The following is a 22445-nucleotide window of genomic DNA, read 5'->3' as shown; positions in this document are numbered from 1 at the left end:
GTTAAGGCTGGGCATGCTGACCCAGTGAACATAGACAGACAGCGTCATGAATCGATTCGCATATTCACATAAGTGCTTCAAAACAAAGTTAACAAGATGACCTAAATGGCGAATTAGGAGTCAGTTTATTGCCTTATTGAGTTTCTCCTTGCGTATTGACCTAAATGAGAGAAAATGGTTCATCAGTGCTTTGGCTAGCTACAGACTGAGCGAGTTAACAATTAGAATTATATAATAGGAGAAATTGTGTACTTTACATGAAATGTGTTTTGATGATACCGACCTCCATGAAGCGGGTGATGGTCTGTATGGCGTGGTCAGTTTCATTGAAGACATCCCTCCAGGTGTATGCTGATCCGGCTGCTCTTTGGTCAGACGAAGATTTGGCAAGGAAGTGCGACACATCGGACACCCGCCACGCAGTCCCGCTGAGTTGGGTGTTCAAGAAAGTGGCACTGGCGTTATTTTGGAGCAGCGTCTGCAAGAAAATTGGAATGTAGATGATTTCATACGTAGATTGAGTTTTGTTGAAAACATTTAGAAATGTCTTTTTGTCATACATTTCAATTGGAAGGAAAACAGCAACAAACAGTTGTATGTGCTTATGGCTAACTTAAAACCTAAAAAGAAAGGGCAACCAGAAAATAATATACTGTATGTGCTATGTGTACACATTTATTTTACTGCTAATTTTAGCTATTAAGATATGTGGCTTTTTAATTAAATGATCATTGGCTTTCATATGTCATTCAAACACTGACACTAGGTGGCAGTGTTGAAAGTGCAATCTTGAAAAAGAGGCCAAGACCAACCATTTTGTGAGCATGCCATCTGGGACATTCTAAATTAAAGAATAACAATAACAATAACAATAACAATAATAACTTCTTGCGATATTGTCATTTCTGGTTAAATGGCTTCATTTAATTCCCCATAAATTTGCCTTCAATCATATTTAAGGGTCGTTGAAAATCTAGTAGATTTAGTGTAGTAGTTAGTGTATTAGATTTTTTTTTTTTTTTTTTTTTTTTTGAGTGATTCGTCAGAAAGCAATAGAGTTGCTCGTTTATGGAAAAAAAATAATAACCACAATTATTTTGGCAATAATTGAAATCCTTATTATTCAAACAATTATTTTTTGGTACAAAACAAGAACATGCTTAAGCATTTAAAAATATTAAGACAGAAACACTATAATTATGCAAGTTCCATTTGGACTAAACAGAATTTATAATAAAAAATATTTATAGTAATATAAATTTATTTATTCATGCTGGCAGGAACTTGAAGTTTGACGCATGTACACTATGCAGTAGGACAATCATTTATTAATATATTTATTTATTACTTTTTTTTGGGGGGGGGTACAAAAAAAGAAAATGTTGAAACGTAAAAAACAAAAAAATATGAAGACATACATTTCTTTGAAACACTATAATTATGCAAGTTCCATTTGGATGAAACAAAATGTATTAAAAATGTGTAAAATTTAGAAAAGGTGCAAATGCATACATTTAAACAACTCAAAAATTAGTACTAATATTTTTTTTATGATTATGCTGATTTTGTCATTGTGGAGTGTAATAATTGAAATTGTGATTGAATTTCGAATAATTGCACAACCCTAGCAAGCAACATTTTGAAATTGGATCTCTGTGCAATAATCTCTGATGTTTGTCTTTCGTTTACCCAGCAAGAAAACCAGACCAGTTTCGTTTTCTCCACCTCCTTTTCAGAGAGCGTGACAATGAAATTTAGTTGGGGAAAACTGTCAACATTTGCAATATGAGATCATATCAAAGCAGGGTAGATAGTGATGGCTGCAGGTGGTTTTGATACTGAATTGAAGAAAGCAATTCATGACATTGATCACTGTCACAAGTATAAAAGAATAATACGTGAGGGCCAGTGCAGCCCACTCACCCTGACCAAATCCATTTCTTCACTGTTCTCCATAAAGTTCCACACTTTTGGCTTCATCTCCTCCCACATCCCACCAAGGTCCCTCAGCAGGCCAAGCTCCTGGAAGGTCTTGTTCACCTGGAGGACATGATCCCACATATTAATAACCATTCAGTAGAAATGATCTTCAACAAAAGTTTGTGACTTGTAAGTGTATACCTCGTGGATTATCCTCTGTGTAGCTGGAGTATCTGGAGTGTACAGGATCTTTCCCACTAGCAGAGGCTTCAGAGCTCTCCAGATCATCCTGGAAATGGGGCTCGACTCCAGTCTCCGCATCATGGTGTTGCAATAAGGAGCTTGACAAACAAGCAACAAAGCATTTACAACTAATGACCATCATTTTAAACAACTTTTCAATAAGAGCACCCTTGCACACTTACTGGATGTATTGTCATAGGTGGAAAGGGGCTCGTTGTCGCTGTCATTGCCATGGTTTCCAAACAGCGCCTTGTAGTTGTTATCTTCATACCAATTGAGAGATTTGATTTTGAGGCCGCCTCCTTCTGGGTGGCCGCAGACAATACGTGACACAGCTTGGTACATCTGATTCGGCGAGCCCGTGGCGTTGGCAGTGAGATAGAGGATCTCCTTTCGCATATCTTTCCAACTCTTCATGCTCTCAAGCTAGTTGGGAGAGACACAACATGTCAGCATAAACAACAGGAATCGTGCTTCTTTAATAACTTTAAAGGGGAAGCCTTCCCCAAAATTGTCTTTACAATAGTATGTACTATGCAGCCCCACTAGTCTAAACACGGCATTCTGATTAACTCATTAAATCCCAAAAACATGTAAAAACGTTTTTTAATACTGTGGCCTTCTCTCCCAAAAACGTGTTTACACGTTTGTTGTTTTTTTTTTGTTTTTTTTATGCAAGAGCATATAGAAGGCTTTGATGTAGCTTCTGACATGAAGAGGTCGCTTAAAGCAAAAGGTAGTAATTTAAAAAAAAACAAAAAAAAAAAAAACAACAACAAACAGACAGGGCCTTGTTGCAACAAGCACTTTTTGTCAGTGTTGGAAATTGATTAAATTTAGCTATATTCTAATGCTAATTGCTACAAAACGGAAGTGGATACAGATATACTTTTTTTCCTGATGAAAGAAGAGATTCTAATCTTTCTTTTGGTAGGTTTTTACAGCAATAGAACACAATAATCCGTGGGCTTTGCAAACCCAGTAAAACAGGCGGGAACGATGAGGGTTGATCAGTGAAAATGGCTGCTGGGAGTGAATGAGTTAATATTGCCTTTGTGGAATATGAATAAACCAGCAAAATCCACCCATTTTTATCCTTCTCGGGGGGCAGCCATTTTGCCACTTGCTGTTGACTGACAATGACATCACAGTTATAAGGGCTCCGACCAATCACGGCTCAGCTTGTGGACGTCACATGACCAGCTCAGAAAACAAGTGAGCCGTGATAGGTCGTTCCCGGACCCCTGAGCAACTCTGATGTCATTTTCAGTCGACAGCAAATGGCAAAATGGCCGCCCCCTAATATGGGGAAAAACAGACTTCCACTTTTCCGCTTTTTGAGTTCCAAACATGACCTCATTTAACACCTTGGGGATGAACTAGACCAGTAGTTCGCAACGAGTTCTCCTCGAGTACCCCTATCCAACCTGTTTTCTATGTGTCCCTCAGCCAACACAGGTGTTTCAAACGATCAGCTAATCGGCAAGTTCTGCATGAAGCCCGATAACGATCCTCAGCTGTGTTGGCTCTTCCGGGTCAGTTGTAAACTCATTTTTCTTCCAAGGTGTACAAATGTTGATGACTTAGGGAATGTAAATAGACAACACATACACACTCATATAATTTAAGCACAAACATTCGACTGATAAGAAACGGCCATGGTGTAAATATTTAAACGTAAAATATCTTAAGGGTTAAAATGGTGAAAGAAGATGAACGATAGTCCCCTTTAACGTCAACAAAATGTACTGGTGAAAGGTGTCAAATTACCTGACAGGCACAGGGTAAAAGTCAATATTTGACCGGCATATATCTTAAAGGCATACAAGTAGTTTCCTATCAACATAATTGAATATTCACTGTGTCAAATCACTCTCCTGGAACACAACATAGACACCAGAGGTCTGTTTTAAACACACCTTGGTGCTTGTTTTTTCTCACGTCTCATTCACTGCAAGGCCATGAACGTCAGATGCCAGTAACCCCATGTGCACACTATCAGGTGTCACAACACAGACTGGTGATGAGAGTGAGAGTCTGTGCGACCCCATTTTGAAGTTACTGGTGGTCATGAGCGGCACAGTGAATGGTATTTCAGACATCGTGCTGTGTGCGTGTATGTGCGTGCGTAGGGGGGGCTCTGTGGGGTGGAGACACTTAGCAGTCAGCCAGACGGTGATAAATCTCCAGTCTTATCTGCTGTTCTGGAGTGTGTGAAGCCTGATAATATTCGTAGGCTAGTGTGACACTCGCATACTTTTGATAATGTTTGAAAGGCTTGGGTGCCCAAATTCTCTTATTATAATTTAATAGATTATGATGTGTTGACTGATACACCATTTATTATATCCAGGCCTGTTATAATTACTGCAGTTTCGTAAAGCCTACTTTACAGGGAAGTGTGCTTGTAGTCCTTGTGTGACAAACCCCCACAACCCACCAACAGGTGTGTTGTGCTCAAGGGGGTGCTTTTAAAAATATAGTAAAGATGATTATAATGAGAATAATTCATTCAATGAATTAACTTAATTTCCTCAATCGATTCGATTTACAAGAGTTCAGTTTGATTCAATTTTTGCCGATTTGATTCACTTAACTTTGATTCACTCCAAATTGATTAATAATGGAACATCAAATCTTCTTACACATCAAGGACAAAAACACAACAGATATTACATTCCAAATAAAATGTTGCGGCGGCAGTAACTGGTTAAATTATTTAATTTATTAATGAAAATAACACGTGTTATCCACTTAGAGAGGTACTTCACTCATTTAGCCCATTATAACAATAAAAAGTTAATATTTTGTCTAAAATTAATTTGATACTTTCATTATTTTTCACGTACAATTAGTACCTTTAAAAACACATTTTGCAACTTACTGTCGCCTGAAAATGACATCACAAGGGCTCAGGTCACCAATCAAAGCTCAGCTTGTGAATGTCACATGACCAAACCTAGAAAACAGGTGAGCTGTGATTGGTTACCTGAGCCCTTGTGATGTCATTTTCAGGCGACAGCAAGTTGCAAAATGTGTTTTTAAAGGTACTAATTGTACGTGAAAAAATAATGAAAATATCAAATTTATTATAGGCAAAATATTGTTTGACTGCCAAAAATGGCTAAATAAGTAAAAGTATCTCTTTAAGTGTTACACAAACATTGACATCAGCAAGGACGAGAAATATCATAATTCTAATTCAATAATTGTAAATATAAGTCAAAAATATTCTGAATTGCCTTAAAGTGCAATAAGTCAGGTCTTTCATAATAAATGTAAGAAAATATTTTTAAATTAATGTGTGCAGTAAATTTTAAGAAGGCATTTAAAATTCTATTTTCTTATGAATTTATGGGAAAAAGAGATATTAAAATAATTGATTCATGGTTTAATGAATCCATATCAGGCTCGGAAAAAACAACAACTTGATATCGATTTTTCAATTCTTTTTAACTTCTTCAATGATTCAGAGGGCTCAATGCACATTGTTGTCATATTTATGAATTAAGTACAATGACATCTACCACACACCTTCGCGGAGTTCGCAATCTGTCTGCCTGCACCTCAATCAAATCCGCCAAAACCTGTGCCACAACTTAGACCTGCCTTTATCTGGTCTAATGTCTACTCTTTCTGTCCCCAAATTATCAGGTGCGTCAAGGGCGTGTAATGGAAAACGGCCTCAGTCAACTGGAACGTCAAATTCCCAAACACGGCAAACTAGACTTGCTCCAGCACGAAAATGAAGACCATACTGTTTTGTTTCTGCCACACTTGCTATTTTATTTTATTCAAAATGTGCTCAGACTGTCACATTCGTCTGGTTTTCATTTCATTTGGCCAGTATATAACTAGGTGAGCAAGCAGACACCAGAATCGCTAGACGTTGAGAAACAAGTCACCACAAGTTCTGCATTAATTGTATTATGTCATCAACTCGTGACAGGGAAGGAATGAAGGGGTGGGGGTGTAACAAAGAGAGAAGGGGGAAGAGGGTGAAGCTTTGTGTCCCCGAGTGTGAATTAGAGGTTACTTGAGTTCATGATGTAAAACTGTCACTCTGAAGAAATAACACAGGTTAGAGCTACCAGAAACATGCGAGTAAATATTCAAGGGAGAAAAGCAAATCATCGCATACAGAGAAGACGCAGAGAGACGCAAGAGCAAAAGAGAGGTTACTATCGGTCATTCTCATAATAGGCCAACCTCTGCGAGCTCCACAAGTACTCTGTTATTATACTGACAAATGACACTTAGCGCACACACACTGTTCTGACATGCATGGCTGTTTCAGAACAAACAACACTTTTTTTCTTTCTCGGCTGAATCATTTCTAACTACAGTAGTTGTTTATTTCGCTGCATGCACTACTTATTCTGTCTTGGCTCTATTTGTCCACAACAAATTCAACAAGAGGAACATTCATCTCACAAAACCGAATGTGCACATACGTGAAACACATTAATGCAGTTAGTTCTGAATGTGGTTGCTTTTGATCTTTGCTCACAGTCATATCAAAACATCACTCAGGATGCAGACTACTGAGTGTGTCAGGATGGATGCTCCAAAATGTGGAATGGTCTCCATGGGCTGCCAATTTTGTAAGACTGAGTAAATGTCATTTTCTCTGCGCCACAAAGGTTTTGTTAGGATGAGTGAGCGGGCGAGTCACATGCTCACGCCCGCACACACAACTCGGCAACTTGTTATACCCCATAATAACCTCCTCCGAGCAGTTTGTCTGAGGTTACTTCAGTTCATCTGCATCATCCAGCTGTATAAGTCAGAATCACTTGGATATGAATTACCTTAATATTTTGATACCCCAATGTTTGTGAAGTAACTGGAATACTGCAAAAAACAAAAAAAGAAAAAAATTGAAAAAAATTGAAAAAAATCGAAAAAAGAGAAATTTTTATTTTTAAGCTGTGTGTCCACTACAGAGGACATTTTTTAAAACTTAAATGCTATGCTCAAATACAGTTAAAATAATTCAAACAATACTTGTAATATGTTCTTAAGAGTCTTATAGAAAACATGCTGACATTTAAAGCCTAAATTTGTTCAATAAAAAGTGTTATACACTTAAATTCCTCTTCCCTAAAAAGGCACTGAGGGAAGCCATTTTCTTTTATGATGCAATCAAAGGGAGCAAAGCCCCACTCCTACACATTTGGTATCATTGGACAGCTCTAGCACTAGGTGAGATATATTCAGGTTTAAAAAAAGTCCACTATCGAGGACAAAATTGAATTGCTGGTAGTTAGGAGGATATTGAAAAATAATTGAATATTGCCCCTATTTTTCATTATCAAGAAGAAAAAAAGGAGGATAGGGTTCAATACATCCTACATTGGAAAACTTTTAAAGTCGGTGAATCAAATTGGCTGTGTTCACACCCACAACGGTGCCAAACGAGAAAGAGGCCTGGGTCAGATTTGGAAAAAACAGAACAAAACAAAACAAAACTGAATTTGGGTTCAAATTTTAGGCCTGAATGGCTTTTTGCCGGCGACTGGTGTTTGTTTGAATGTGCTCTGTGGTACAGAAATGGATGGAGCAAATTCATTGTGCATATCATGTCATTCCATTGCAATAGCTGTAGAACGATATCCAAGTTATTTCCTCTTGATAAAGTACATATTTTGAGAATGCTGCAGTGAGGAAGCCAAGTCGTCATGTTTACATATTAAACGACAAATATCTTTTGCTCAGCATGCTTCAGTGATTAGAGAATGACGTTTAATTCACAAAATGACATTTTGTAAATGTTTTTGGTATCTTTTTGGCTTGATCAGGTGAAAAAATAAAGCAAAGGTTACATAAGGGCGTTGCTGCATTATGCCAGTCTCATATCTCATGGGCCAATCCAACTAACCCTTAACCACGTAATCAGCTTCGTACCAAAAACTTGAACGCTCAACATCTCTTACAAAACAAAAATGCTCTTTCATTTCTGGTTTGGCTCAACATATTTAAACCCCAAACACGACAGCTAAACGAGATGAATGTTAGGCAAGACTGTATTAAGTTAATTTAAACCTTTCCCTTTCGTCAACAGTATGCAAAACATTTCAATCTAGCTCAGTATCAAGCAAAGAGGAGTATGGATTAAAAAATGCTGAAGGTTGCAGCCAACGGTCAGTGTGAGAAGAAAAACAGTTTGTTGTTCTTACTGCTGATTAGACAGGAAACACATACGCAGCTGTACTGTAACGCTTCGTCAGCGAAGCAGAGACCTAAGAGCTTTTTGTGTCTAAAAAAAAAAAAGTGAGCAAATGCCCAATTTTGCATGTGATAATGTTCCTCTAGTGTTGACTTGCGATTAAAGTTTTACTTTTTTTAATGGGTAGCTCAAGTTGAGAAATGAATTCTCAAAGCGTAACCCATTTCAGGACACTTGTACACAATCTAGCAGAAGCAGGTTTGTTTGTGTGTGGGGAGTGTTTCTAAGTATGCATAAAATGAGCTCTAACCTGCCGACCACAACTGCCGATTCGTTCATTTTGTGAGCATGCACCTAAAGACTGACCTTTGGAAACAAATATTTCATGCGGCCCTCACGCTTCAATGTTGTGTATGTATGTATGCATTGAGTACAAGTGTAGTTCAAGTACCTCCACGGCCAGCTCGCCCAGGCTCTCCAGAAGATAGTCGGTGGCAGCTGAGACTTCCTGAACAACTTTGGGATCCGACCTTACATCCTTCTGTAATGAGAACATAAATGGAATACTTTTAGTCCAAGTTAATAAAATATAACAAAATTGAAAACAATCTTGACATTTTTCAAGTATTTTTCCTTTTTTTTCACCAAACAAAATGCATTTTACCCCCCCAAAAAATATTCTGAGAACTTCAGTGAAAGAACTTTCCAGAACACAATTTGTTTTTGTACATGTACTGTACTGTGTTTTTTTTTTTTTTTTTCTCTCTCTCTCGCTGTCAGCCCACCAAATAGTATGTGACTGGTATCATGCAAATACATTTTCATAGGGACTACGATTTCATTTTTTTACCTCTAATTTCAGAGGGTTATTTGAAAAGGAAACAAAATGTATTATTACAATCTAAAGTTCTTTAATTCAGGTGTGTCAAACTCATTTGAACTCAGGGGCCACTTTCACCCAATTTTAATCTCAAATGGGCTGGACCAGTATATATGTGGCCTAATAATTTATAGATAACTATAGGTCAAAATGTTTACTTTTTTAGTGCAAATAATTATGAGTAACTCAGAAAATATTCTCATTTTTAGGGTATGAGCTAAAAAACTGCTTGAAAATCATCATGAGTATCAGCCACATTTCCCAATGTCATATAAGTGGTCATCAGTGCGCACTTCAGTGAGAAAATTTGGCAAAAATAGTTCATTATTTGAGTGAAAATTTGCGTTCTGTCCTCACGGCCAGATTGGACAGATTGGCCGGTTCTGGTTTGACACACCTAAAATAAAATTCTTGTAGCTTTTTCACTATGTGTAAATCCCGGAGATAAATCATTGAAATTGTTGGGGGGGCAAGATTAAGAAATAGGGGAAAGAAAGCGGGAAGCTGTTAAAGAACAACATGTCACAGTGTCTTTGGCTTCTTGTAGGTCACACAGCAGTCAGCTGCTAGAATTTCTCACACATTTTAGCGCAGGTGTTGTAAAACAAACTTGGAAGAAGAGAAAAATGCTGAAACTTTCCAGAATACTTTAAACACAACCTTGTTTTGCTCCTCCTTACCAAACATGCACAAACAACACCCACACATAAAGTAAACTAAGTTTTTGCTGGACTAATAAAGTAGATGGTCACGCTATATATTATGCACTGCATAATTTGGTCTTGTACCATAATTTCATTACTTGTATCAACACCATTACAATAAAAGTTTTCTTTTCTATTCTATTAAAAAAAATGCTGTAAAACTCTGTTTTAAAGAAATATGTTTTAAGTGAATGCTTTCCAGGATTCCAAGTGTTGCTAAAGGACATTCACAATCTCTGTTCCTTTTTAAGATTTCATCATGAAAATATCAGAACCCGCTTTCAGCAGTACAGAACATTTCATTCACCTCTGCTCATCCAAAGCACACATGACTCACTTGGCTATCATGGGTATGGAGGGGAAGGGGGCAGCTTTATTGGGAAAACAAAAGTAGGGGAGAGGTAATCCTGGTCAGGAAAGTGAGCGGATGTGTTGAAGCCAGAATACCCAAAAAAGTGTGAATACAGAGGTGATATGAGGGTAAAGGGCAAACTTTCATGTGATTATTGACTGTTGCATAATAGATATGGCTTAACAAAAACACACTTTGAATAAACACTTACACGGATCGGCTTGAGGAAGTCCAAGTTTGACAGGAAATGACTTTGGGCATTGTTCAGCCAGTCCCTGGAGGACTTACAGATGATTTCTTGCGTCAGACGGGAAACATTGCGATCGGCAATGTGCACAAACTCCTCCAGAGGCGTTACGTTACACAAGTCTCTCAGATGAAAGCCAAAACCTTTGGTCAGAATCTGGACACGGGAAGGAGAACGGAGACACCATTGATTACATTTTCTGTTATTTCTGGTTTGCGTTTTTCTTCATTTTCCACAACGAATCAGCAAGGGTGTTAACAACCCTTGCCTCATGTTACAGAGATGTGGTTACATATGATCATGTTGTCACACAAGTGTCTGTCTAAAGAAAGAGTGGGAAACTGGCAGCCACCCGCCACATTCCAAAAAAGAAGAATTCATTGCAAAAAAAAAAAAAAAAAAAAGGAAAGAAAGTTAAAAAAAACAAAAAAAAACATTAATTTTATGTTTTCACAGAAAACGGGGTAATGGAGAAAAAAAATCTCCAGGAAGAAAAGAGAAAATACTCAATATATTTGTAAGAATAAAATACCCAAAATATCTGTGATTATGCATGGGTCGATTGGAGATTTAAGTTGTAATATTATCATTCACCACTAGATGGCAGATATGGCTTAGTTGCTCTTAAACCTCTGTCTTCAAGGACAGAGGAGCTTTATCAGTCATTTTTGTGTATGTTTTTAGTCATTGTGCATTATGCTTTTGTATATACCACAAACAGACTTGTCCTCTAGGTGTTATAGAAATACTGTAAACATTAGCATTAATAATCCAAGCTTGATTAGGATTATTGTGTGAGCTGTCAATCAAAAAATGAAGACTGTCCTTGAGTATTGAGTAAATGACCTTGCCAGGTTATTGGAAGCTCATCCTCATTGATCAATAGACATCTATGTAGGCTGCGGTGGGCTGCGTGAGGAGTGATGGGGGAAGGGTGGGAGAAAAGGAGCAGTCACATGACTCCTGCCCTCCTCTATGATGTCATTTTCAGCAGCTGCTGTTGGCGTGGGTGCACTTCTACATCAATTTATGTAAGCTGGTAACAAATACATCAATGATATGAATGGGAGCGGAGGTGTGTGTGGTGCACTTGTGTGCCAGGCTGGTGATGATATCTCAGTGAGAAGACATGATTCATTAACAGGCAGGAGTTGCGCAGTAGTCATGGGGAAGAAAAACGTTAAACCCGATTGTGATTTCGATTTGAATTAAAATGGAGGAAAATCTATTGCTGAGGGTATCATCGTGTCCACAGTGTGTACCCATCTAAACCCACCCGAGTGTGTTTTTTTTCTGGTATTAAGGGCTTAACAGTCTCCACTGAGTCAAGGTCACTGGATTTGTGCATGAGCGTTGAGGCTGGGGATTTATGATGATCTCCCATGGGAAAAGAACTCCACATATTGTACATTTTGTTTACATTTCAAACACAAACACAGCAGCAATTATTTTCAAAATCGAAAATTTATACACAAAATAATATTGTACCTTTTCCAGATTGACGTCAGCCTCCACTATTTGCTTTAACGCGTGGCGAGGAAGTGAGGCGTTGTGATGCAAGAAGTGGGAGAGGGTTTCGTTGTCTCTTAAAAAGTCCTTCAGTTTGAAACCTAGAAGAGCAAAAAAGCAAACATCAGATTTTCACATTTAAATACTCAAACACTATCATCATTTTTAAATGTTAAGAAATACAGACCTGATTCCAACAACAAAACCAACCAGAAAATGACTTTGACAGGTGTAACCGAATTTTCCAGTCATTAAACCATTGAACAATTTGGAATTATTGCCTTATGACGACCAGTTTATGAGTAATTCACATTCTGGTAAGGGTGGAATTTATCTGGAACGTGGCACTGGACATAGTGAATGACTAAAACATTTGGTGCCTATTAAATTCAATTGCTGCTTAATGCTGAATCTTGCTTAGATTAACATGAAACTTCACAAAGGTAACAATTCTTAAAATGTTAAAAAAAAACCCTCCTTGGTGGACTCGGTATTTAGTGAATAAGTTAACACAAACTGGCTCAAACTGCTCTGATAACTCGTGACTTTGCTGAATTCCAAGGATGTCAAACAACTTCTCCAAATGGCTGACTCACTTCCAAGATTACTTGCACGCATATATTCCCTTTGGTCTGAGACTTGCACTCCCTAAAGGTTACTTGTGGCCATTCCACTTTGCTCTACTTCCTGCCAAATGGTTCCTTCCTCTCTGACGCACACACACACACACAAAACTGTTTGCCGCAGCCAACGTGAACCCAGTGAGGAAGTGAAAAACTGGGTGTTATTGTGTACTTGTGTCTATGAGTTGGCTTAATTCTCTGAGGTGAACCTCCATGGAGTACTAATAGGCTCTAATCAGTGTCCCAGTAGGAAAGAAAGGCATACAAAGGGCACAGAGGACACACCATTAAAATGGGAGGTTGTGTAGTTAACAGAGATGTGTAGGTCCATTCCAGGTCTTACTTTTATCTAATTAATGTTAATGTTAATTAATTTCTTGTTTTGGTTTGTTGTGCTGGAAATGGCAAATTACATGTCAATCTGTATTTAACACGAATGTGACTGAACAAGACACTGGTGGCACCTTTTTTTTTGTTGAAAAGCCAAAAATCATTCCATGGCAACAAATGCCATCGCTAACTAAATTGGTCCATAAACTGGCTGTTGTCATTGTGAACCACAAACAACCAAACCAAATAGAGCTACACAGCTTTAAAGCAGTGAAATAAATTCCTCCATTTTATGGTTTAATTCTGCTTTACAAGTTGTGATGCGGGCGGCATGGTAGTCGAGTGGTTAGCACGTCCGCTTCCCAGTTCTGAGGTTTCCGGTTCGAGTCCAGGCTCGGACCTTCCTGGGTGGAGTTTGCATGTTCTCCCCGTGCCCGTGTGGGTCTTCTCCGGGTACTCCGGTCTCCTCCCACATTCCAAAGACATGCATGGCGGGTTAATTGGGCGCTCCGAATTGTCCCTAAGTGTGCGTGTGAGTGTGGATGGTTGTTCGTCTCCGTGTGCCCTGCGATTGGTTGGCAGCCAGTCCAGGGTGTCCCCCGCCTACTGCCCAGAGCCAGCTGAGATAGGCGCCAGCACCCCCCGCGACCCTTGTAAGGAATAAGCGGTCAAGAAAATGGATGGATGGATGGAAGTTGTGATGCTGTGAGAGGGGGGAAAAGATAGTGCTTTGTTTAAATCCTGCCAGTTCACATTTAGAAATTGATTGTTGCAAAGATGATGCTTTACTGGAAAGAGGAAAAATAAGCTTAATAATAAATATACCATGTAACTGGAACCGCACTTGAACTGATGATTTTATATATTGAACATTTATCTCATCGTTTTCATACTTGCATTTTTTACATCCATCCATCCCTTTTCTTGACCGCTTATTCCTCACAAGGGTCGCGGGGGGTGCTGGCGCCTATCTCAGCGGGCTCTGGGCAGTAGGCAGGGGACACCCTGGACTGGTTGCCAGCCAATCGCAGGGCACACAGAGATGAACAACCATCCATACTCACAAGCACACCTAGGAACAATACAGGAGCGCCATGCATGTCTTTGGAATGTGGGAGGAGACCGGAGTACCCGGAGAAGACCCACGCGGGCACGGGGAGAACATGCAAACTCCACCCAGGAAGGCCGGAGCCTGGACTCGAACCGGAGTCCTCAGTTGCATTTTTTTCCATTTATCTTATTTTAAGAGTATGCAAAATCTTACAATAAGAAAATTCAACATATGAAACCCCAGTTCAGGGTCTTTGATTGTTGGTTAGTCATTTTAAAATGTGGAAAACATTTGTTTTAAGCCTCACAGTACTGAAAACTGTCTGTTAACACCCATAATTAATGAGTATTTTAAAATAAGCAGAATGATCTTGTCTGACAATTTGATTTTAAGTAAAAATAACTTGTCAGAGAAAATAAAGCAAATTTAGGTTAAATTTAAGAAACAATATCTTACTTAAGATTACAGTCATAACAAATGTGTATCCGTTAACAATAGACTGGCAAAAACAATGACCGGCACTCCTGTATTACACAAAAACAAGAGCAAACATGAATAATTACAATTCTTTGTGAATGTGATGTTCTACTTGAACTACTGTGAAATATTTGACTTTTGAGAGTATCCTATGCCTCGCAGGGCTCTTGCATAATAATGTTCTGCGCCTCTGGAAAAAAGAACAGATGGTTTGCAACAACAAAAAGCCTTGCTGTTATGCTTACTTGCATAATACTTTGTATCTGCTCCACATCAGGGTCTCATGCGAAACTTACCGGTAGCGTTTATTTATGGAAACAAACTGATCATATGAGTATTGGAGTCAAATTTCTGTGGCAAATTGATTAAAGTAGAACAGACTCTTGTAATTTGTTATTTGGTTTTCGCTGTCTTTATGCTGGGAAGTCTGCCTGACGTTTGAGAGGTTCCTGTTTTGAATCTTGGCTCAGCAACTCCTGTGTGAAGTTTGCATGTTCTACTATGCTTCCTCCCTCACTTCTAAAACATGTCAGACAAATGAAGTACTGTAACTTGTCCATTTGTGAGCTCAAAAAAAGTACGTTGGGTATACCCTTGTAGGTTTTTCCTCGTTAGATGTGTTGGTGTTTTATTTAACTGCAGAGTCGAAACAGTACCTTCTCGTATTTAAAAGTGTCTGCACCAAGTCTGCCCAGTGCAGCCAACAACAAGACGTTATCTTAGAAACGCAACCTTTCTCAGCAGCAAAGGTCATGGCTATGGTTGCGGATCTGTTCCTATCACGGTCGTTCTAGACGTTGCTCTGAAAGTCCACACAAAAAACTTGAACCTTGTCTGACAATTGAGATCTCCTTCGTCCGAGTAGGACATTCAAGTCGGGACAACGTGCACATTTTTGTCTTGGTTACACAATAACTGTCAGGGTGGTAGTGGCACGCAATATCAAGGGTAACACCCAGTGGCCTCTGGGAGACTGCCCCCACCCACCGACAGCGTGCCAGACACTGATAAGAAGCAATCTCAGAATGGCTTGACTTTGTTGTACACGTTGCTAACTTTTACAACTCAGTTCATTTTTACATCACCCGTCTTGTTCATCTACTGATGGGCTATGATTGTTTTTTTTTTACTTGAAAAGGGAACCCTTTCAAACAGCTACATAGTACAAATCAAGTAAATAAATTCTTTATGGCATTGTGGGATGTTTTAATGATTCTAGCTGTGCATAAAACTGGAGCTGGCTAACTATGTGAAATATGTGTGTTGGTAGTCCACATTATTGATCCAAAAAGAACAGTGTGGTCATTTCGAACACAAATACAGTGCCAAAAGAAGCTGATAATCAAACTGTACTTACGGGCAGTGTTCTTCTGCATCTTGTGGAGGGCCCTCAGCAGTCCTCGGTAGCCCTCGTAACTCTTGTCATTCTGAGTGTACAGCAGGATTTTCTTGGCATCAAGAAACAGTCGAGAGATTCTGAAAATGTAATACGTACAAAGACAACTGTTAGAGACTTTGTAGTCCACTATCATTGAATGAAATCCAATGTGAGCATGATATTAAAAAAATGTCTGCCAACCAGTATTAGAAACAGCCTTGAAAACATTGCAGTGCACAAAAATAAACATTACTCTTGTATTGAATCGCTTTGCTGATTAGTGTTATACAAAAGACAATCACTGAGCTACTGTATGAATATGGAAAAAGGTCATTTTCATCACTCACATAGAATCGTTGAAGTTGCCGACGACCCCAGGACTCTCTCCAGGGGTTGGGTTACGGAAGCAGGGGTTGTTGGCATTACAGATAATTCCTTGTACCCAGGGGAGAGTTCCTGCTGAAGGCATGGCTTTGTTTGGGAAATGACCTGGGAATTTATACATAACATGCCATTATTTTTTTTTGTTGACATTAGTTTGACAATCAAAAAGACAAAGCAGATATAAATGTATATGGCTCCATTGAGAATGTGTTTGTGATTTTTTTTTATTTTTTTTTTTGTGCTTTACGGCTACATAAAATTACATGGAGGCAAATAAAATCATTCAAATCAAATTCACCAAAATAGCTTTACACCATCTGCACTACAACTTAGACCTGCTCCAGCTGGTCTAAAGCTTGGTCTACTTTCAGCCACTGTGCCAATGTGCGTGTGTTCAAGTATCTTTTCTACTTGACATTATATCATTAATGTACATTAAAAAAGAAAGTAATAAAAGTATTGGGACGTAGCCTTCGCTGTGGTATCAGGTCTGTGAAAGAGTCCTGATGCAATTTAATGATTGGATTTCCCGGAATACCCCAACATATGTCCCAATGGTCCAAGTAAATATAGACAAACACCCACTGAGACAACATGCAAAGGAAAACACAAATATTGATTTGACCAAGAAACTATAGGCTATCTACGCCTAATGATTTTTAAAACAGTATAACAACAATTAACTTTTTTTTAATAATCTAAATAACTGTTTGATGATGAAAGAAGAATATTATTCAATCTTGTAATGACAGGACATCTTACATTCATGCTGCTCGTATGGTGGATAGTGCATTCGAACTGAGATGAGGATAAAGAAGATGAAGAGGGGCCAGATAATCTCAATCAGCAGCTGAATCTGAGAAAATAAGCAAGAAACAGCGAGGATGAGAAATTCATCAAATTCATATTAAACCTGTGCTCAGTCACCACTTTGCTCAACTGTTTATTTTAGTGCACAAGATATAAAAGAAGTGAGTGTGTCTGTGAGGAGACGAACAGCAGTAATCCCCAACGTGAGACTGAGTGGTAAAGTATATGGGTTAATAAGTGGAGACAGCGAGACAAGTCGGCTGGGTTTAAAAGACTCTGGGTTTTCTGCCCATCTGTTCCATATGGCTGTTAAGTCTGAACCAGCATTGGCAGACAATCACCAAAAGCGCTGGGAGGGATCAAGAATACTGAGACCGCACTGTATCTCTTTGTTGAGAATCACTGGGCTGAAAACGAAGCAGGCACTGCCGTCACTTCGGGGAAAGATTGCTTCTTGACGGGGGATAAAGGACTATTGTATGCAAATGACGCTACTTCATTTTAAACAGAAGTCAGCTTTGTGCTTCGGCCCATTGCTGAATGTGATTGAGATAACTTTGAGTGAGTGGACACCAGGCTGCTCAAGATGGTGACTGGATAATTGAGTCGACGTGCACTTGTGTCATCACATTGTTTGTTGTCCAATTTGTTGTCCAAAGTTGCTACAGTGCATAAAATACTAAAATCACATTCTCATTTTGTTGGTTCAGCTGTTATGATTGTGTGATGTTACTACCATGAGTGCGATGTTGCGATTTGACATGTTTACAATCATAAAATCCTACTTATCATAGGTAAAAATGTCTTTCACATGTTGAAAGATTCATTTAAGAAATGTTAATGCCAATGAAGGCCTTGATTTTAGATTCACGTTCAATCTCCTTTAAGACGTTAAGGATATGCAAGAACCCTGAACTGGCAAAATTATACGAGAAACTGGTTAAATGCTACAACATGCTAACATTAGCTATATGTTCCATATTAATTTAAGGTATTTCTATAAAGCATTCAATCATGTTGTGGTGACCCACATGGGACTTGTACTTTTAAGTGAGGGGTTTGTATGACATTTCTTAATTCAAAGGGTTAATAGAGATCAAGGTGTTGCTAGTTTCTAGCTTGCTAATAGTTAGTCTAGTATAGCTAGTCTCTCGTTGTGTTGTGTTAACACTATATGTTTAACTATAGCTGCCTACATTGAGATTGGTTAAACAAAATGACATTAAAAAGTCAATAAAAATATCAAGTCATTTTTCCACTTGTCCTGTCATTGCTTGTGCTAGATTGAGACAGGAGGAAAAATAGTGCAACGCCTGATGTACACGACAGAATGGTTGATAAACACTTTCTAATGTTAGCTATACAGTACTTACAGTCTGTCTTCTTCGGTAGGTGAAGTTCTTCCAAAGCAGTAAACCCAGTTGAGTGGAGACCGCCATCACGCTTTCTTCCTGAACTCACTGAGCACGCTCCAGCTCCTCACTGCAAAGCCACACACATGGACACACAAACAGAGTGGGTGTTATAGCTTCATTTGTTGACAACAGGTGGGACAAGACTGGACTGTGGAATACCACAAAATCCAAGAATTTATAAAGGATATGTCGATTTAAAATGTTGAAATAAACAAATATGACAGAAAACAATCAGCACGTAAGAGGACTCCATAGTGACAAAAATGTGAAACATAAATAACTTCCCTTCATTAACTCAGGCCGATAATTTCATTATCATCAGTGTCTGGTCTTAATTGGCTAACCTAAATGTCTCTTTCCAAAAACCAACGTACATGCCCACACTTTTTTTCCTGGATAATCATGGGAAGGTTAATGTTCACACAAATACTGATCATTTGTTCACCCCACTTGCTGAGATGAATCTGATTGGATGGGACACAGAAGGACAACAGCAACACACAGCAAGGGCAAAAGGATGCGCAAACATGGTCAGGAAAAAAATACTTTGCTGAATATTTGCTTGGAGGTTGGATGAAAAGCCTTATCAGCTGATTCATCCATTTTGTTAGTATTAGAAGATCAGAACATGAACACAGTTGTTACATTTTAGCAGTCAATCTATCTCCATTGAAACAAATGTAAAGGTATTACTTATTCTCTGCCTGACACCCACTTAATTCCATGACATTACTGTGCCCACAAACCTCCCCCACAGTTGCGTGTGTGTATTAAGTAAATTAGAACACATAAAATGATGCAATGAAAACCAGGAACATTGGGATAGACAAACAACACAATGACCCCTGGACATTGTGTGGCTATAACATCTGTTTTCTCAGTGAGTCATCCAATTTTATGGGAAAAACTCGTGACACATGCCACCCCTGAATGTTCTTAATTAAATATGTACTCAAAAGCAAATTGTTTACACTACACTACAGCTCAAGTGACTTGAGGAAGAAATCCATTTAAAAGAACATCTTGAAAATAATGATGTATTTGTAAGCGTTTCATCAGAATGGGTGCTTCTAATAAAACATTTAGCTCTTTATTACATTACGTAAGTCCGCCTAAGTTTTGAATCCAACAAAGCTGTAAGTAAAAGTGAGGGCCGTGGGTCACTTCATTAGGTATACCTGCATATATAATGAGCTCTAATGTGTTAAGTGCTGCATCAAAGATTCTGTCTTTACATAAGATGTTTGATCTTCTTCAAAGAGTATTTACTGGAGCACAGACCAATAAATAGCACAAAGTGCATCTCTCATCTTGCAAACTACTACCACAACATTCAGTATAATAGAATGAATACCTCTCTGACAATATGAGCACATGTATTCCTGTGAAAGCTGAATTTTAGATACAGCTCCAATATTGTATCTCAGTTGAGTTTGCAGGTGTACGTGTGGGCAGGAAGGCTCCTAGCGTATTGACAGTGACACGACTGGAAGATATTCATTCAATGGTTTTACCCATTGTTTTTCACTTGCGTACATCTGTCTGTGTAAACCACAAAGCATGACATCATTTTATTAACCGCGCTTCTAATTATTCCAGTACCAACTGTTGAATTAAAATTCTAACACCGATCTAAACATCAACTCACTTGTCAAACCTATTTCATTGTGGCGCAGGTAATATGTTTTTTGATGAATGAGCCTTATGGTGGAATGGTGCAGAGCTCCAGCGCCCTTAGTGGTAAACCCAAATATGGACAATTTTACACAGCACTTGTTTACCATCAATTCCAGCTCATATCACATTTCCCCTTGCAGGAAAGCAATGAGAACGAGTTCCTTGAACAACACGATTGCAATAATAATAATAATAATAATGATCCAGCTCAGCAACAAAATATCCATTTAATTTCATTTCATTAATCAACATTTATCACAACGTGGTCACAATAAAAAACAACCATAAATGTAAATATTATAAAACAACATCAATAACAGACATAGAACAATGCAAATATACATAAAGTACATTAATATAATATAATATAATATAATATAATATAATATAATATAATATAATATAATATAATATAATATAATATAATAGAAACAAAATAAAATGCGCTCATTTTATTGAAGCAGGACGGTTAAAATATATATACAACATTGCTTTGACCTCACACAGTTTTCAGTGAAACAATGCCGACAGTCGTAATGACACAAACAACACAATGACAAACGTGGCAAAATTCACCGCCGTTTGATTAGGTCGCTTGAATAAGCGCGTTAATTGCTGCTTTGGAGAGAGGTTACTATCGGACATTCAGCCTCTTTGTGTTTACACAAAAAGGTGTCAATTGCTGCAGACAACGGAACAAGCGTACCATCTAAAAATACACAACCCTTTCGAACAATGAACCACCGAAGATGTCAAGCCGTGTTTGTGAGGGGAAAAGTCGTCTTAATTAATGATTGCGTCAATGTCAACAAATTACTAAGGCTAGACATAAAATGTGTTGTCCTATTGGTCGCTTTGAACAGGCAGCAATTCGGGATTTATTTTGAAAGCAACGTATCGGAAGTCTTCATGTCTGATTAACATTTAGCTTGATTATAATCCAACTCAGCGCAGACGGCACAATAGGATACTGACATCACAATATGACAACGACCACTGACAAAGAAAGTACCAACGCATTTTTAATAAACCCTCGTTAAAAAAAAAAAAAAAAAAAAAAGATGATTTTCATTAATTATGTCCTTTCACAATACACTAATGGCATGATCAACAAGCAGTTTCAACGACTCGGTACGCTTAAATAAAGGCAAAAAAAGTAAGAATCACAAGAAGACATCGACAAAAAATAAAACATCGAATTAAAATTAAACTATTCAATTGTATGCTGGGTGCTATAAAAGAAAATGACAAGTACAATATCTTCCAAAAGTCCAAACTCACCAACCTTATCCAGAATATATCCTCTCTTGTTATCCTTTCACATCAATAGAAGAAATGACACGTCCGTTAAAAATGAACTTGAAAAAAAAACAAAAAATAAAAACGGTACTCCTCGTCCGTAGCGGTGCTTCGCATCTGTGTGTCTGAGTCAACGCAAACAGTAGTTCAACCCCCAGCCGGTTTTTATACCGCTGCTCAATGCGGAGCAGAAACGAGCAGCAGAAGAGGTAACTAGCGGTCACCTCGAGCTGCCTCTATCCCATATAAGGAGCGCACGTGCCCAGTCAAAACATAACTTAAAGGGCCAGCGTCACCTCACTGGCGCCATGGCCCTTCCATTGTGGGGATTTATAATGATGCTATGCAAGTACAAATACAACTAAAGTATAACACTCTCACTGTTTGTTTGTTTTTCAACTGCAATTTACGAATTTTAGTTACTGATTATTAGGCTACTACACCAGTTGAAGTTGTACTTGGCACGAGATTGCAGTGCTGGAAAGAGCCGTTCATGTCCATTTGAACCGCTCACAATAATGACTACAGTATGTATGTTATTTGTTTTATTATAGCCTTTCTTTAATTGTAAAACAAAAAGTTACTGTTGGCTAGAAATGACTGATTGTTCGCAGTTTCCAAGACAGGGCGGTTTTCTGGACTACACCGCTGGGGACAATTGGACCACTTTACACAATACTACGAATCATATATTAATGTGATTGCACAGCACTACATGGGTACAGGAAGGACCATTTCCTGTTCCTGGGTAGTGCATGATGACTCCTAGTCACAGTGCTGGAGTGTGGCAAGATGGCTCACTTCTGATTGTGAAAATGTTTCTTCAACAAATTTCTTAATTTTAATACAAGTTAGATTTTTTTAGCATTAAAATTAACATTCATATTGCCTAAATGGAAAATAAATCTTGTCATTAAAAATTTAGGCCCATGTCCAGTTTAGTGCCGGGGCTTGGTACCATTGCTGGCTACTCACAC

General features: G+C 38.4%; 1 protein-coding gene across 1 annotated transcript in view; it reads right to left on the bottom strand.

The window, feature by feature from the left end:
- Positions 1-21667, bottom strand: part of LOC144020166 (phospholipid-transporting ATPase ABCA1-like) — a 38765-nt gene extending 17098 nt beyond the window's left edge. The window contains exons 1-12 of the mRNA XM_077523327.1: positions 21455-21667; positions 18451-18559; positions 17030-17123; positions 16231-16372; positions 15863-15981; positions 12004-12125; positions 10480-10671; positions 8784-8873; positions 2346-2589; positions 2122-2261; positions 1924-2040; positions 284-478 (exon numbers count right to left, since the gene is read on the bottom strand). Coding sequence (XP_077379453.1) covers positions 284-478; positions 1924-2040; positions 2122-2261; positions 2346-2589; positions 8784-8873; positions 10480-10671; positions 12004-12125; positions 15863-15981; positions 16231-16372; positions 17030-17123; positions 18451-18516 — 1521 coding nt within the window. The 5' untranslated portion in view covers positions 18517-18559; positions 21455-21667. The remainder of the gene's footprint in view (positions 1-283; positions 479-1923; positions 2041-2121; positions 2262-2345; positions 2590-8783; positions 8874-10479; positions 10672-12003; positions 12126-15862; positions 15982-16230; positions 16373-17029; positions 17124-18450; positions 18560-21454) is intronic.
- Between the last annotated feature and the right edge of the window lie 778 nt (positions 21668-22445).

The sequence above is a fragment of the Festucalex cinctus genome, chromosome 6 (assembly GCF_051991245.1).
Source record: "Festucalex cinctus isolate MCC-2025b chromosome 6, RoL_Fcin_1.0, whole genome shotgun sequence".
Taxonomy (NCBI): domain Eukaryota; kingdom Metazoa; phylum Chordata; class Actinopteri; order Syngnathiformes; family Syngnathidae; genus Festucalex; species Festucalex cinctus.
Note: the sequence above shows the minus strand (reverse complement) of the source record. Positions and strands in the feature narration are given on the sequence as shown.